General features: G+C 40.0%; 1 protein-coding gene and 1 long non-coding RNA gene across 17 annotated transcripts in view; one reads left to right on the forward strand and one right to left on the reverse strand.

Moving 5' to 3' along the window:
* The window catches only part of ablim1 (actin binding LIM protein 1), a 219,161-nt gene that overhangs the window by 36,618 nt on the left and 164,003 nt on the right, over window positions 1–18,540 (forward strand). For all 16 annotated transcript variants that reach the window (XM_062975680.1, XM_062975683.1, XM_062975682.1 and 13 more), the window contains one exon: window positions 10,411–10,545. In XM_062975680.1, coding sequence (XP_062831750.1) covers window positions 10,411–10,545 — 135 coding nt within the window. Of the gene's footprint in view, window positions 1–10,410; window positions 10,546–18,540 lie in introns of those variants that run through there.
* Window positions 1,846–17,737, reverse strand: LOC134297635 (uncharacterized). The gene is made up of 3 exons (XR_010004446.1): window positions 17,646–17,737; window positions 2,497–2,597; window positions 1,846–2,103 (listed from the first exon to the last, which is right to left on the reverse strand). It is a non-coding gene; the product is annotated as an uncharacterized LOC134297635 (long non-coding RNA).

Below are 18,540 nucleotides of genomic sequence, written 5' to 3' on the forward strand. Positions count from 1 at the left end.
TGGACTTAATGTCAGGGGAAACCTTTACCTTTACTATGCTGAATAGGAAGTCATTCTGACTGAAGGATGGGATGTAAACATTCTCATGTCTAAGTCAACCTCATGTATAAATCAAGAGCATGTTTTGGGGCCAATATTATGGGTTTTGATAGGACCCATGGATAAATTGAGTGTCATTTCTCAGAGAGTGGAAAGTGCCAATGTTGATTTATGGGGTCAGCCACCGTGGCCACCATCACCATTTCCCCACCCTGTCATTCAGAAAATGCAGAGGTTGAGCCACAATGGAGAAAATAGAGAAGGTCGGTGTTTGTTATTTTAGTTTCTCCTGGGATGGATTAAGCTCTTGACTTTTGCCATTCTTTTCAGAGAAAGGGATGGTTTTTGTTTTGATAGGAGTTAGGAGGCAGTACTGACAGTACAATGGATAAATTGACTGAAGAGTTTTTGAGTCACATTTCTGGACTTTTTCATGAGTATATAGTCCATGCTTGTTGATCTGAGAATAATATATTATGTTGTTGGTTGCCCAATTACAGATTCCGTTGCTTATATTAACTCTTATGTACCAAGATTTTTTTTAAAAAAACTTTCTTTAAGTGAGTTCTGGATATTTTCTGATTCTAGTGGGAATTTCATAGCATTGATGGTTAAAAAAAGGTTTAGCATCGAGGTTAGGAATAAAGTTTAAGAAATACCTCTTGGGTTTCCTGAGCTTATTGAGAATTGCAATGACCCTAAATGAGTCCAATTTACTGATAATTACTTTTGCTTTCTCATATTTCACTAGGGGGCAATAGCATGGGCCATTTTTGTTCCAATGCATTGCGTTGGCTTGGACAGTTGCAAAAAAAAAAAAAAAAAGATTTGTTGGGACATATTTTTATCCTATTCACTTGTGTGTGCGAACACACACTATGAGTTCCAGTGTTAGGAGGAAGATGGGGAATTCCTAATTGAGATTGAGGATGTATCTGAAAATTGAGCACAATTGAACACTGAGATATTTGATTCCCAGCATGGTTCTCCAGACAGAAGCTAATTCCGTCAAGGTCTTCTTAATTCTTCATTGACTGGTTTCATGAGGTCGTATTTGATTTGTTCTCCCACATCTCCATTCCTATAATGCAGTGGTTCTCAGCCTGTGGGTCCCCAGACGTTTTGGTTTACAACTCCCAGAAATCCCAGCCAGTTTACCAGCTGTTAGGATTTCTGGGAGTTGGAGGCCAAAACATCTGGGGACCCACAGATTGAGAACCACTGTCCCAACAGTTGGTAAACTGGCTGGGATTTCTGGAAGTTGTAGGCCAAAACACCTCAGGACGCACAGGTTGAGGAACACTGCTATAATGCTTTGGCTCTGGTGTCTTCTCAGCCAAGTAATGAAGAGAAAGGACTGGGTGAAGACAATACCTGGCAGCAGTGCAAAGGGAGAGATATAAGTTGTAGTATAAATCTTCATAGATTTAAGTCTATTTTCTCTCATGTAGGAGTGGACCCATCTTTCTCTACTAACAGAATATGACTCTAGTGAGTGGCCGGGGTTGCCCATTGTCTTTTTCACCACCACTGATCCTATGCAAACTTCTGGCATGGACAGCAAAAACAATCATTTGTTGATGTAATTGTGTGTTTTGTGAATAGCTGATATTGTGGGATCCTGTACTTTGTTTTTATGTCTATCTGACTGGCATACATACATCTTCATAGTTTTGTGCAGATTCTGCTACAAAACATGACACTGGTAAGAGTTGAAAGAACATTTAAAAATCTCAAAAAGTTTTCTGTATTAGTTTCTTGTCGAGGGAAAGAAAAAAAGGAATGTGACAGCACTTTGAAGACTAATTGGTTTTATTTTTCTCTCCTTCTCTTCCTCCTTTTTGAAATCTCAATTTGTTGCCTTTCTTTCACTGCTCTCTGTTTCTTCTTTCAGATGAATGCAAGGTCACCTCTGGCATTAGAAAGCTTTGCCATGTAATATATATTTCCAGTGGGGTAAAGGTTTTCAGCTATTAGCTTCTTTCCGAAGGAGCTGGAGCCAGCTGCATGTTAAATTAAAGAGCAATGGCAACTTCGGCTGGCTGTGCCCTTCCATCAGAGAGTCTGGCAGAGATTATGAGAAACATATAATATTAGAAATACACCACTTCCCCACCACACACACGCGCACACACACGCACAAGTGTCATGTTTCTGAAGTTTTATTTTGTTCAGAAGAGCAACATTTAAGAGAATCAGTTCTCTTAAATGTGGCAAGGACATGAACAGCAGCCAAAGGAATTGTATGGAATTTAGTGAGTATGGGGAAGGTGTTGCGGACTTGGTCTGGAATTTTTTAAAATTGTTCGAGAAGTGACTTGAGAACATACTGCAAGTTGCTTCTGATGTGAGAGAATTGGCTACCTACAGAGATGTTGCCCAGAGGATGCCCGGATGTGTTAGCTGGGAAGTTTCCCTCATGTCCCCGCAAGCTAGAGCTGACAGATGGAAGCTCACCTGGATTTGAATCGGCAACCTTGAGGTCAGCAACCCAATAATCAGATCAGCAGTTCAGCCGGCACAAGGATTTAACCTATTACGCCACCGCGGTTCCAGGTCTGGGAAACAAAATATTACCATTAAAACTCTGCAAGAAGAACATGATAGTCTGGTCATCCTCGACCAGCTGCATTCTGGATGCGACAGTCCCAGTTGAATATGTAAAGCTGATCGGGGATGATGGGAATTGTAATTCATATTCTGTGGATGCTGCCAGGTTGGGGAAGGCTGGGTCTCATGACTGCAGAATGAATGTGGAAAAAATGCAACAGCAGTAGGCATTAATATCTGTGCAACAACAAGAGGTTAGATATGTCTTTGAAAGGTCAAGTAGATGCATTTGCAGATGCTGTAGATAATTTTGTATTTAGATGCTGGGAAAGCATACATAAAAATATTTCATTGCATGGCTCATTTACTGTAATACATACTCTATTTTTGCAACACTTGGCCTTATTTTTTCCACTATGCTTTTCTGATCCTTTTTTGCCTTTAATTTCAAGAATTTCTTTTTCATGTTGTCGAACATAGAAATGAATAAGTGTGAAGGATGCCTGTGTTTCTAGAGTGCCATTCCCTTTTCACCATTTTACATAAAGTAAAAATAAAGTGATGTCTACAGATCAATCCTAACACCTGTGATTAACTGACTAAAATATAATAACATCAAGTATCCTTCAGTAGAGGTGGGATTATACAAGCAATTGAAATCCATTGCGAATGGAGATCCATACATTTCATACAAACAGTATTTTAATAGAAATGAATGCTGAGACAGAGCTATTGTTGTTAATGCCAGTTTAATGTACTTGTATAATAGTTTCCTGTGATTATTGTATTCAGAGTGGATTTCCAACACTCATGCAACTATATACCAGTGCATGGTATTTTTTATTCTATTATCTTCTGTAATCATAAAGATTTTGTAGTTTTTTTGTGTAGTTTCAAATTCCTACAAAAGTAGTTTGACCAAAAATGTAAGTCAGGCAGAATAAAGATGTTCACATCAAATCAACAGAACTTCAACTGCATCATTATCTTAAACCTGAGTGTCTGTCTCAATCCATTGTCTACGTTTTTAGTTTGCCATCATTCTTGTATTATTCTAAATTCTCCTTGATGCAGAAACCTTTGTCACCAATGAGTGATTATTAGTGTCTCCCACAAAAGGTAATCGAAAAAGGATTGTCAATCAGGATTTTATCGGACTAGTTCAGATTATAGAAGCCCTCGATAGCGCAGTGGATTAAACCGCTGAGCTGCTGAACTTGCTGACCGAAAGGTCAGCAGTTTGGATCCGGGGAACGGGGTGAACTCCCCCTGTTAGCCCCAGCTTCTGCCAACATAGCAGTTCGAAAACATGCAAATGTGAGTAGATCAATAGGTACCGCTCTGGTGGGAAGGTAAGGGCACTCCATGAAGTCATGCCAGCTGCATGACCTAGGAGGTGTATACGGACAATGCTGGCTCTTTGGCTTAGAAATGGAGATGAGCACCAACCCCCAGAGTCAGACATGACTAGACTTAATGTCAGGGGAGAACCTTTACCTTTACCTCCTAGTTCAGTTTATACAGTAAAGTCTCATTTATCCAACCTCCGCTTATCCAAAGTTCTGTATTATCCAGCGCAGTCTGCCTTTATGTAGTCAATGTTTTTGTAGTCAGTGTTTTCAATACATTGCGATGTTTTGGAGCTAAATTCGTAAATACAGTAATTACTACATAACCTTACCGTGTATTGAACTGCTTTTTCTGGCAATTTGTTGTAAAACATGATGATTTGGTGCTTTATTTGTAAAATCATAACGTAATTTGATGTTCAATAGGCTATTCCTTAATCCCTCCTTATTATCCAACATTTCTGCTTATCCAACATTCTGCCAGCCTGTTTATGTTGGATAAGCGGAATTCTACTGTACCTGTAAACAGATGATAATCTTAGTTGTTGCTTAAATGTGATGAAATCTAAAGAATGTATGCCTAGTCTTTTATTAATTTAGTTTGCTATTCCATGGTGATGCCAGTCCACAATCATGCCAATGTGGCCTGGTGAGTTATTAATAGTTATTGTAGGACATTCTCTTTCCTTTGAATTTTGTGCAGTCATGATAGCCTGTTTCATAGTGAGTGGCAGAAAACTATAGTGATTTAAGTCATTAATTTTCAGTTCATGGACTGTGTGTTGTGGACCTGAACACTCTGGTAGAGCAGGCCACGCCACTCGTAAAGACAAGAAGAGAGAAGAGAAGGAGAAAAGATGGAGAAACATCATACAATGCAACCCCCGTATCTGTAGAATGGATATAAGCTGATCCACTTATTCACATTCAAAAAAGTATATTCTCTCTAGGCATTTCTAGGGCCCCTTCCCCACAGTTGAATAAAATCCCACATTATCTGCTTTGAACTGGAATATATGACTGTGTAGACTCAGATAAACCAGTTCAAAGCAGATATTGTGGGATTTTCTGCCTTGATGTTCTAGAATCATAGAATCATAGAATAGTAGAGTTGGAAGAGACCTCAAGGGCCATCTAGTCCAACCCCCCGCTAAGAAGCAGGAAATCGCATTCAAAGCACCCCCGACAGATGGCCATCCAGCCTCTGCTTAAAAGCCTCCAAAGAAGGAGCCTCCACCACGGCCCGGGGGAGAGAGTTCCACTGCCGAACAGCCCTCACAGTGAGGAAGTTCTTCCTGATGTTCAGGTGGAATCTCCTTTCCTGTAGTTTGAAGCCATTGTTCCGTGTCCTAGTCTGCAGGGCAGCAGAAAATAAGCTTGCTCCCTCCTCCCTATGACTTCCCCTCACATATTTGTACATGGCTATCATGTCTCCTCTCAGCCTTCTCTTCTGCAGGCTAAACATGCCCAGCTCTTTAAGCCTCTCCTCATAGGGCTTGTTCTCCAGACCCTTAATCATTTTAGTTGCCCTCCTCTGGACGCTTTCCAGCTTGTCAGCATCTCCCTTCATCTGCGGTGCCCAAAACTGGACACAGTATTCCAGGTGTGGTCTGACCAAGGCAGAATAGAGGGGGAGCATGACTTCCCTGGATCTAGACGTTATTCCCCTATTGATGCAGGCCAAAATCCCATTGGCTTTTTTAGCTGCCGCATCACATTGTAGGCTCATGTTTAACTTGTTGTCCACGAGGACTCCAAGATCTTTTTCGCACACACTGCTGTCAAGCCAGGCGTCCCCCATTCTGTATCTTTGATTTCCATTTTTTCTGCCGAAGTGAAGTATCTTGCATTTGTCCCTGTTGAACTTCATTTTGTTAGTTTCGGCCCATCTCTCTAGTCTGTCAAGATCGTTTTGAATTCTGCTCCTGTCTTCTGGAGTGTTAGCTATCCCTCCGAGTTTGGTGTCATCTGCAAACTTGATGATCGTGCCTTCTAACCCTTCGTCTAAGTCGTTAATAAAGATGTTGAACAGAACCGGGCCCAGGACGGAGCCCTGCGGCACTCCACTTGTCACTTCTTTCCATGATGAAGACGACGCATTGGTGAGCACCCTTTGGGTTCGTTCGCTTAGCCAATTACAGATCCACCTAACCGTAGTTTTGTCTAGCCCACATTTTACTAGTTTGTTTGCCAGAAGGTCGTGGGGGACTTTGTCGAAGGCCTTACTGAAATCTAGATATGCTACATCCACGGCATTCCCTGTATCGACCCAACTCGTAACTCTATCGAAAAAAGAGATCAGATTAGTCTGGCATGACTTGTTTTTGGTAAATCCGTGTTGACTATTAGCAATGACCGCATTTGTTTCTAAGTGTTTGCAGACCACTTCCTTAATGATCTTTTCCAGAATCTTGCCTGGTATTGATGTGAGGCTGACCGGACGGTAATTGTTTGGGTCGTTCTTTTTTCCCTTCTTGAAGATAGGGACCACATTCGCCCTCCTCCAATCTGCTGGGACTTCTCCTGTTCTCCAAGAACTCTCGAAGATGATTGCCAGTGGTTCTGAAATAACTTCCGCTAGTTCCTTCAATACTCTTGGATGTAGCTGATCTGGCCCTGGGGACTTGAATTCGTTTAGAGTGGCCAGGTGTTCCTGGACAACTTGTTTCCCTATTTGGGGTTGGATTTCCCCCAATCCTTCGTCCATTCCATGTTGCTGAGGTTGAAGATGGCTTTCTTTTTGTGAGAAGACCGAGGCAAAGAAGGCATTAAGCAGTTCTGCCTTTTCCCTATCCCCTGTCACCATCACCCCATCTACTCCTTGCAGTGGCCCTATCGCCTCCTTTTTCTTCCTTTTTCTACCAACATAAGCAAAAAAACCTTTTTTGTTGTTTTTTATGTCCCTGGCAAGCCTGAGCTCATTTTGCGCTTTAGCCTTGCGAACCTTTTCCCTACAGGAGTTGGCTATACGTTTGAATTCTTCTTTGGTGATTTCTCCCCTTTTCCACTTCTTGTGCATGTCACTTTTGAGCTTTAGCTCAGTTAGAAGTTCTTTGGACATCCATTCTGGCTTCTTTGCACTTGTCTTATTTTTCTTCTTTGTTGGCACTGTTTGCATTTGCGCCTTGAGTATTTCACTTTTGAAAAACTCCCATCCATCCTTAACTCCCTTGTTTTTTAATATCGGCGTCCATGGAATGCCGCTCAGTAATTCCTTCATTTTTTGGAAGTCAGCTCTCTTAAAGTCCAGAATGCGTGTTTGACTTGTCTTAGTTTCAGCATTCCTTTGTATTGCAAACTGCAGGAGCACATGGTCACTTGCCCCTAAGGATCCAACCACTTCAACTGTATTGATCAGGTCTTCCACATTTGTTAAGATTAGATCAAGAGTTGCTGATCCCCTTGTTGCCTCTTCTACCTTCTGGACCATAAAATTATCTGCAAGGCAAGTGAGGAATTTGTTGGACTTTGTACTCTTGGCTGAGTTTGTTTTCCAGCAGATATCGGGATAATTGAAATCGCCCATGACTACTATATCTCTTCTTTGTGCCTGTTTGGTCAGCTGTTGACAGAAGGCTTCATCAAGTCCTTCATCCTGACTCGGAGGTCTGTAGTAGACACCCACGACAAGATCTTTTTGAGTCCCGGTTCCCTTGATTCTTATCCAGATGCTTTCAAGCTGGTTTCCCGGATTACAGTCTTGCATTTCTTCTGCAACGTAACTGTTTTTGACATATAAAGCTACTCCCCCTCCTCTCCCCTTTGTTCTATTTCTGTGAAAGAGGTTATAGCCCTCAATGGTTAAATTCCAGTGATGGGAGTCATCCCACCAGGTTTCAGTGATGCCTATGACATCGTATGTGTGGTGCTGTGCTAGGAGTTGGAGTTCGTCTTGCTTATTTCCCATGCTCTGAGCATTAGTGTAAAGACATGTAAGCCCCTGTGACCTCCCCTCGAACTGTTTATTTGGGATTATTGTGCTCTCTGTACTTGGTCCTTGCTGTGTTTGTGCAGCCCTCCGTTTAGCCTTACGGCGGTTCCCTGTGGTCGTGGGTAATATAGTGTTCGCCAGGCTGTTGTTCCCCTCCCCCAGTGGATTTATATTACTGTGTGGATGGGCCCTAGGTCTTCCAGGGTGATTCTATGGTGTGCCTGGGCCAGATGTCCTTCATTTCAACAGAGTTTACTGTTATCTGTAGTTCAGTGTATCCATATGAAGTTTAGGAATTCATCCCCACAGATAATGTATGAACAACATATACAAGAGAGCAAACAGAAGGTATAGGAGTGCCCATTGATCTTTATTTAAAAGTAAATCTAATTTTGAAAATGAATTTGAAAATAGGACTAGAACATTTGAAAGTCATCATTTATTTTGAATAGATATTAGAACCTCTATCTGGGAGAGTTGGGCCCAACTTCCTCCAACATAGACCTCTTTGACGTTAGGGAACCTTTTAAGAAGATTCTTAAAAGCTGTGTACAAAATACTAGACATGTGTGTTGTGATGAATTACAGAGAGAAATCCATGTGACTGCAAGACTACCACAAAATATGTTAGCACTCAAGTGGGACATAGAGATCACTTTACATTATAATTGCAGTACATCGATGCCACAAAGAGTTGGTTGAAAGCACTAACATGGGACCAGACCCTAAGTAGCACATTTTATGAGCTCAACAGAGTGCCTCCTAATGCTTATGTTTTCATGTACATAAGTTCCCAGGGATTCTATGGTTTGTAAAATTTTGGAAATGTCTACCCAAGACTTGAGATGGTCTTCCTATACATGGCCTTTTATAATTACAGTGTTACATCAGTTGCCAGTAAATGCAGTAGTCCATTGGGGCAAAGCTAATAACCCAATTTCTTGTACTCCAAAAATAGAGCTTCATTACTTAAAGATTAGCGAGAGTTCACCAAAGGCTGTGTTCTGCTGAGGTCTTACTTAGAAATAATTGCTAATTAAAATATTAGAAGGCATTCCCTTCAGTGTTCTCTGTACTCATGGATTAAATAACAAGGTACTCGAAATAGAAAAGCAGAAACCTACCAGGAATGGAGTGGAGGGGAAATGTGACATTTCATTTGCTTAAACGTGGTACAATATTTAAAATAGGAAACTGCTGCAATCTACTATTATTTGTTTCTATACGGCACTACTGACATTGATCATTAAGACTTTGCACAATTATTATGCAATAGAGCAAAGAAATGGTAAAAGTAAAAATATTTGAAAACAAATGATTACAACGTATTAAAATAGAGCTGTCAAATGCAAAAATCAACATATAGGTAACATTAAAAGCAAAATTGATAGCTATGTTTATGTGGGTGAGAGGAGGGCTAGGGGGGAGCAGGTAAAACCCACCAAAATGTAAAATAGGCATTAACACTTCAAATATGTAATAGAGATTGAAATACAATTAGCCTAGGAAAACAAACACTGGCCTAGGAAAACATACTAGAGGAGCGCCCGGTGGCACAACAGATTAAACCATTGAGGTGCTGAACTTGCTGACCGAAAGGTCGGCGGTTCAAATCTAGGGAGTGGGGTGAGTTCCCTCTGTTAGCCCCAGCTTCTGCCAATCTAGCAGTTCGAAAACATGCAAATGTGAGTAGATCAATAGGTACTGCTCCAGTGGGAAGGTAACGGCACTCCATGTAGTCATGCCAGCCACATGACCTTGGAGGTGTCTACGGACAATGCTGGCTCTTCGGCTTAGAAATGGAGATGAGCACCAACCTCCAGAGTCAGACACAACTAGACTTAATCTCAAGGGAAACCTTTACCTTTACCTAGGAAAACAAATGCTTATATCTTTATTTTCCTTGTAATACTTTATCCCCCAGAGGAGCCCCCGGTGGCATTGTAGGTTAAATCCTTGTGCCAGCAGGACTGCTGACTTGAAGGTTGGGTTGCTGACTGGAAGGTTCCCGGTTCCAATCCAACCTGGGGAGAGCGCAGATGAGCTCCCTCTATCAGCTCTAGCTCCATGCGGGGACATGAGAAAAGCCTCCCACAAGGATGGTAAAAACAACAAAACATCTGGGTGTCCCCTGGGCAACATCCTTGCAGATGGCCAATTCTCTCACACCAGAAGTGATTTACAGTTTCTCAAGTCGCTCCTCACATGGAATAAAAATCTCCCAGAAATCATAGGCCTCAAGCATACAAAAAATAATATCAAAAACAAAAAAGCCTCCAGAACAAGCTTTCAGATAGTTGTTAACAATGCATCAGGCAAATAATGAGGATTCTGGTAAAAAATAAAGTAAGAAAAATATATCGGAACTTTATATGGTGGGTGATGTTTCAGGTAACTTCTTCAACCACTTTTGCATAGCTCCTTAGCCAGTCCGTGTCATCATTAAATGTGTCTTTTTGTTTATATTGTTGAGAATCTAAAACCATCTGAAATAAAATCTTCTGCATCTAATTCATTATTCTTCTCATTCTTATTATACAGTGGCCCACCCTCAGGAGCCTCCTCACTCCACAGAGAAACCAGTCATCCACTGCCATAAATGTGGTGAGCCATGCAAAGGTGAAGTGCTTCGCGTCCAAGCCAGGCATTTTCACATCAAATGTTTCACCTGCAAAGGTATGTCATATCATTTTCACTGCAAGCCTGTCATCGATCCATTGAGACAGTTTGCCTTTTATGTGGTCTTCTCTTTGACTGCCCTTTATGGTTGTGCAGATAGGATCCAGCTCGTATGAAGATAAATTACAGAACAATATCAAATGTGTAATAGGGAGAGTTTGGAAAAATACTTTTGAATTATGATTCCTAGAATCCACCTCACAGCATGTTCAGTAGTCATGTTGGCTTAGAATTCTGGGACGTGTTGTCCAAATTCAGAAAAAATATCCAATTTCTGATAATGGGGAAAGGATCACCACTCAGATCTGCAAATAATGGCATAATATGAAATAAAGAGATATATTATTGAAAGCTGCTAATCAAGCTGTTGGGAATCTGTCAGTTGTGGTGGTTTTACCCACTAGTCTGAGGTTACTCTTCCGACAAAGTTTGTTATGACAGTAAATAATAGAATTCTTGGAATAGATAGGGCAGGAAAGACATCATATTAATGAATCAACAGATTAATTACTCATTATTAGTTTGTAATGAATGCTGTGTGATTGAAAGTAATGATGCTGTGGGAGGCATATTTTGGCACCTGGGAAAAAAATTCAGCATCTTGATAACCATGCAAAGAAAATAGTTATTATGCATGTAATAGCTGTCTGTTGACTATGGGTTTCACACAGATAGGTTTCATAGAAAATTGAGGGATTTGTAAAAAAATTGGAAAGCTTTTACTTCTGTTTTCCCCTCTGAAGCAATTGCAAATATTCCCTTCTTTCTGATTTTGTTTAAAGGACAGGTTACTGGTGATAGATCAGGGTGACTAGCAAAAATCAAAACCTTCTAATGCGTATTGTCTCTGTTTATAACATACAAAGGGTCAGCAAGGAATATCAGATTAGTGATAACTCCAGGGTATTGCTTTCTCTGTCAATTCTGTTAAGTGTCAAAGTATTCATTTGGTAAAGAGCCTGTAGTTCATCATGCTGTGACATTTATTTATTTTCTTTGTCTTTAATCCCACCTTTCTCCCAATATAGGGACTCAAGGCAGCTAACAGCAAACATGACACAATGCAATTAAAACAGAGCAAATGCATTAACATATGTAAATAAAAATGGAAAAATAATTACATGTTTGCATCATGGAACAGAAAAATATTAAACTATATGTACAACTAAACTTTAAAAGTACACAACCTCTCCCCATCCCACTCACACTATCCCATTTGCTGTCATGTGCTCTCTGTATTTATTGTGAGCTATGATCACTATGTATCAACACTCGTTGTATTCTTTCCTGATGTAGAACTACTCTGTTGAGAGTTATTTATGAAAGTCCTTGGCATGCTATGTGAGAATTGAGTTAAGCAATCTCAAGACCAGACCACTCCACAGTCTTTTTGAACAGTAAATGACTTCTGTATGCTTTCTATTCATTGCATACCATTCAGTTCTTTATCTCAGGAAGAGCCTTTTATTATAAAAGCAGAGGACATTCTCAGTATGTTCTCTGCTTTTAGACTGCCAAATGCCATGATTGTGACATGAACAAAGAAAATTAATTGTATGTGTGCATGTGTATTCAGATCTCCACAGTTTAGATAGCATGATGAAACTATACTTTGGCTACTAGAAGGTTGAGAACATGCACTTATTTGAGTTGACCCTCCATTCATTTTCTGTTTTTCTGTAATCAATATTTGCCATGATGTACAAATAGACAGTTTGCCTCTTAATCAGAATCATAACATCATTTCAAATTGTAGTTTCTGATTTTTACTGTGTTGCCAAGGAGCATAAATCTGGATGTCATTGCCACAGCAAACTACAGCAAACTATGATTATGGTGAACCAGGAAAGGAATAATAATAATAATAATAATAATAATAATAATAATAATAATAATAATACCAGGAAAGGAAAAAGGATTAATTAGGATGTTAGGTTGTAGGCACATTTTCACCTGTATGGTAACCTCCCTTCGCCTTTCGTACAAGTCTTTGGCATTCATTTCTAAAATTAATGGGTGAACTCCCAAGTAATAACCTAAAGATTTGACCCCCAGAACTCACTTTGAACTCAAAAGAGATGCTCCAAAGACTAGAAATCTATAACTTGGTGAGTGGGATGCTTTAGTATGGTGTGGCTAACTCCCTTCCACTACAAGACATGTGGCTTGTGGTGGGAGTGAGCTAGTCACACTACCTTAAAGTACCCCAGTTTCCATGCAAAACACCTCCATTGTTGAGAGCAGCTCCCTTGAGTTTAAGTTGAGTCCAGGAATATTTATTATTGTGACAGTAGTAATGTATTTGTGCATGCATATTATCTGAATACAGTCAACCCTTTATACTTTTCCATGGATTCTGCATCCATGGATTCAACCAGTCATGGCTTGAAAATATTCTAAAAAAATCCAAAAAGCAAATCTTGGATTCCATTTTACTATGGCATTGTATATAATGGGAGTTGAGCATCTGAGCATTTTAGTATTCATGGATGGACAAGACCGCAATGGATATCAAGCACTCATTGTACAGAGCAGTTATAAATCTGTAACTTTAGGTTTTGAATCTGTAATTGCAATGCAGGACATTAGCCAATGTTTCTAAAGAAATGGTTTAAACCAGGGGTCCTCAGATTTTTTTTAAAAGCAGAGGCCCCTTACACTGTTGGAAGGCCAGACTGTAGTTTGAAAAAATATGGACGAATTGTGTTGTCGAAGGCTTTTGTGGCTGGGATCACAGGGTTGTTGTATGTTTTCCGGGCTGTATAGCCATGTTCCAGAAGTATTCTCTCCTGACATTTCGCCCACATCTATGGTAGGCATCCTCAGAGGTTGTTAGGTATTTCTCAACCTCTGAGGATGCCTGCCATAGATGTGGGTGAAACGTCAGGAGAGAATACTTCTGGAACATGGCCATACAGCCCGGAAAACATACAACAACCCTATGAACGAATTCCTGTGCACATTGCACATATCTTATTTGTCGTGCAAAACACATGAAAGAGCAATACAATTTTTAAAATTAAGAACAATTTTAACCAACATAAACTTACTAGTATTTCAATAGAAAATGTGGGCCTGGTTTTTAATGAGATAGTCAAGTTAATTAGGATTGTTGTTATTGATGTGTGTTTTCAAGTCGTTAGGGCTAGGGCCGGGTAAATGACCTTGGAGGGCCACATCTGTCCCAAGGACCTTGATGATAATTTTATTTCTTACCCACCTCTCCTTGTGGCTCGAGACAGGTTACAGAAGTGTGGGCCTTAGTTTGGGGACCCCTGGTTTAAACAATGTGTGTAAGCGTCGAAGGATTTTGTGGCCAGAATCACTGGGTTGCTATGAGTTTCTCAGCCTGTATGGCCATGTTCCAGTAGCATTCTCTTCTAACGTTTTGCCTGCATTTGTGGCTGGTATCTTCAGAGGAGGCAAAATGTTAGGAGAGAATGATACTGCATGGCCATACAGCCTGAGAAACTCATAGCAACTCTGTGTGTGTGTGTGTGTGTATGTGTGTTCATATTAATAAAATTATTACATTGGAAGCTCTTGCCTTGATTAAGTATATCTCTCCTTGTCTTTGTCTAAGTAGTATAAGTACATCATTTGGTTCAAATTAGAAAGCAGAAGATGTCCCTAACATTTTCCTTGATCTTTCTATTCCGGTTCTTGAATAAATTCATAGGATGAAAGTGGTTTGTCTCTTCAGTCTCATTAGGTGTCTTCCTTTCCCCCCCCCAAATGCTGCTTTAAGTTGTCATTCAACAAAGTGATGGGAGGCTTGAAGATATTCTGATGCAGTGCTGTGGGGATGAAAGGATTATTTTATCACCTAAAGTGGAAATCGTTGAGTTAAAATTCAGTGTTACCCACTTCCACATCGCTAAATAGATAAGTGTTACATTTTCTACTTTGCAGAAAGTTTAGCATTTTGGGCTCTTTAGTTTGATTGTCAGAAATACAAGATTTTTTCTTCAAATATAGAGGTTTTTACATAATTCTCCTGACCTATGTTACACATCATAAATCCCCCTTAGCATAGATTTACTTTGAAATATTACTTTGAACTACAACTCTCCATCACAGATTCACCACTGATCGTGCCGACTAGGTAATTCTGGAAACCGTTGTTGATAGGTGGAGGAAGAACTATTGTTTTCAAGGTCTGATCTAGTTTGGCAGATCACAAGTGCTGAGTACAATTTTGATCTGATCTGTACTACAATGTTTGATCTTGATAGAAGCCACAGTGAATGCCAAGAGTTATTTGCAGGAGACGAAACCTCAAAAATGTCTTGCTTCTGTAGCTGAAGTGAGCAATTCTCACATTTTTACGGCACAGCTATAGCAAAAGTTAAAGGACCTTGTTGTCTTCTGCATCTGGAACTAAAGAACAGATGGGGAAATAGTGCTATCCAAACATCACACAATTTAATCAGCATGTGCTATAATGTGTGTTTGGTAACAAATTGCGTAAGCCAACCGATATGCTTTCATACTTTAATTAATCACACCGTACAATGTACTGTGTATTGTTTTATTTGCATCATATAATATGGTACTTATCTTCCATTACTATTGTAAGCCAGTACAATGTTTTATATTGTTGTTTGGCGTTTTTAATAAACAGCTTCATTTAGTGCTTTATCAGAATCCAAATAAAGTCATAGCAAAAATATAAAGGAAAACAATATTATGCAAAATATAAAAGCAAGGAGACAGTCATCCCAAAACTCAGAAAATAACACTAAACAAAGCTAAACAATTAAAGAAGGAGTTCTCTATCTTATTATTTGTCAGGACCCAGGCTACAGAGCACCAATAACCATGCGCAGAGGCCAGATTCTATCTAATATCTTTATTAAGGGAATATATAAAGTCAATAAAAAGAGGTGAAGAATATAGTTCAGAAGTAGACCTTTCAGGAAAGGTCAAATATAGTCCAGGAAAATAATGTCCAATATGTGATATTAGAGTCCAAAGTTATAATCCAATAACCGAAACACACACTTTGCCAAGCAAAGTGTGGGGAGAAGACAAGGTCCTTTAGTCCATAGAAACTTGGCAATTAGGCTGGAAGCAAACTTGATACTTGGCTAGAACAAGACTTGAAACAAGGCAACAAGAGCAAAAACAAGGTCCGTGGCAAACGCGAAACAAGGCAGACTTGAACTTGATCCGGGAAACAAGGAACTGGAGTCCACACACGATCTCACTCCTCGAGCTGACGAATTGACTCCGCAAAGTTTCCTTTGCGGCTAAACACCTAAATAGGGTCTCGTTTCCCGCCAGAAGAACACTTTCCCTGGAGAACTAAAAGTGAAACCCAAGCTGTGTCCAGATGCATGACTCCTTAGAATTTCCCAAGGGAAGCAACTTAATCAGCTAATTGTCTGGCAGCGATTCTGGCGCTTCGGCGATTCGCCTCCCTAGCGCCTCTATCTCTATTATAATTGTCCTTACGAGAAAACGGGGGAGAATTCTGCCCAAGGATTGTTTGGCTGACTTCTTGAGGGCAAACATCCTGCAGGTGCAGGGGCTCCGATTCTGGCTGAATCGGTGGGAATCCCAAGTTTTCCTCTTCATCTGCCACAATAGTACTAGGAACGGGACTACATGGCCCATGAGACATCACATTATTTCTAATGTTTTAATATGATCTGTCAATATGATTCTTTCCATGAGGGTTTAAGGACTTGTAACACTGGCTTGTGTATGGTTATATAATAATAATAACAACAACAACAACACTTTATTTATCCCAACTTTCAGAGGACTCAGAGCGGATTACCGCATAAAATAAACAGACACACGCAAACATTCAATGCCTTGTTACAATGAAATATAATGAGACACAAATACACAGGCAAAGGCAAAGGCTTCTTCTTTCATTTCCGGCTCTGGAGGCAGTGCTCATCTCTGACTCTGGGGGAGATGCTCTTCTCCATTTCCAAGCTGAGGAGCCTGCATTGTCTATAGATACCTCCTGGTCGTGTGGCTGGCATGACTGCTTGGAGAGTCTTTTTGCCTTTTCCTACCAAAGCAGTACCTATTTGTCTACTCATATTTGCATGTTTTCGAACTGCTAGATTGGCAGGAGCTAGGGCTAACAGTGGGAGCTCACTCTGTCCTGCGGATTCGAACTATCAATCTTCAAGTCAGCAGTTCAGCAGCACAAGAGTTTATACACACACACACACACACACGGACACATTTAGAATATAGATGATATGTGTGACTCAGTGTTAAAAGCAATTACAGATTTCAGGCAGTTGCTACCTGCAGACTTTCCCCATATACTGGCTGTCAAGGAACAGACTAGATTTGGGTTAGCTGTTTTGACCTGCCTTACATCTCTATATATTTCTTTCTGAAGAATGACAATTACTTCTATTCAGGTAACTGAGGATTATGCATTGTTCCTTTTTAACCTTGTTTTATCCCCACTAACTTTACCTGATATAATCTTTCCTGGCATTGCTGTTTTGCTTAGAGTCTTTTCCATTATAGAATTCCATACCTGTCAGCAACAAATGACTGGCCCTGTTGTACTTACTAGAATGCTCACTCTTTCCAACTTTGTGGATAACTTGCATAGCTGCATATGGTTGTTGATGAAGATATTTATAAGCTGCTGACAGATTAATCACTTGCAATATGAGCTGCCAACCTTAAGTCACATTGGTGAAGAGTAAATAACCTTTCTAACAGTAACAAACATTTAGAGGTGACTGTGCATTATTCTATTTCACTTCATTAGAGTAAAACAAATTACAGATAAAAAGCAATAATTGTGATAAAGTAGTTTTCCGCTGTACAGTCCTATTAAAAACCACTAATTTAAAGCAGTGTTTAAAAATGTGACAAATGAGAATAAAAATATAGCACATCCTAATGTAGTGATTTTAGCTAGGACCGCAGTTAGGTCCTAACCTGGTGAGCATCTTCTAAACCAGATCAGCCAGGACAGAGAAACATGCTCCCCAGGTTGAAGGCAATGCCACAGAGGTTTATTACAGTTTGGCCAAAAAGGATGCAAACATAAGCAATTTGCTTCAAAAGTTACAAGCAGTTTCCTTCAAAAGGTGCAAACATAAACTTACAGAGAATTACATGACAGCGAATAGTATTCAGACTTCCTGCTTCCTCCCTTAATTGGCTGGAAAAGAGGCAGGGTAGGATCTGTGCCTGGATTGGTCAGGGTTTCTTTGATGTCACAGTCCTCAGGTGGGAATCCTGTGACAGGAAGAATAGCAGCTGGGGATTGGTCTGTTCAAGGAACCAATCAGTTGCAGAGACACCCCTTGGGAGTGCACAGCCCATGAGGAAACAATGATGTGGATATGCAGATGAATATCTGATTAACTCAAGTCTCCAGTTCCATGTGACAAAGGTAGTGATTTTAGACAATCAAGGACTTGCCTGCTGGTATAAAAAGTTAATGAATAATTATCAACTAAGCCCCCTCTTCTGCAGGAGAGGCAGACTCTCAGCCTCAGGTTAAATGGACAAACATTCTGATCTTATATTTTGGTAAAGAGGATCATCTGTCTATATATATACACAATGGTTCTGATAGTTATTTGGTTTGAGCAATGACTGGAGGGATCTTGGCCAAGGTCCCCGTTCCCAAGGGGCATGGAGAGGTGGCTGCCTTCAAGTTACATTGTGATATATATATTAGAAACAGTTAATACACTTTATTTAGTAAGAATTGACACAGTGCATAGTATATAAAAGTTACAAGTTATACAAAATCATCAAATTGATACATTTTATTAAAGGGTTAGAATTGATAGAGTTTGCAGGGTAAAGCTTTGGCATTTCGCTACTCCGGATCTCTGGAAATGATTTTAATAAAAAAGACAAAAATGATATTACAGTACAGTCTCACTTATCCAACGTTCTGGATTATCCAACGCATTTTTGTAATCAATGTTTTCAATATATCGTGATATTTTGGTACTAAATTCATAAATAAAGTAATTACTACATAGC

The sequence above is a fragment of the Anolis carolinensis genome, chromosome 3 (assembly GCF_035594765.1).
Source record: "Anolis carolinensis isolate JA03-04 chromosome 3, rAnoCar3.1.pri, whole genome shotgun sequence".
In the NCBI taxonomy this organism is placed as follows: domain Eukaryota; kingdom Metazoa; phylum Chordata; class Lepidosauria; order Squamata; family Dactyloidae; genus Anolis; species Anolis carolinensis.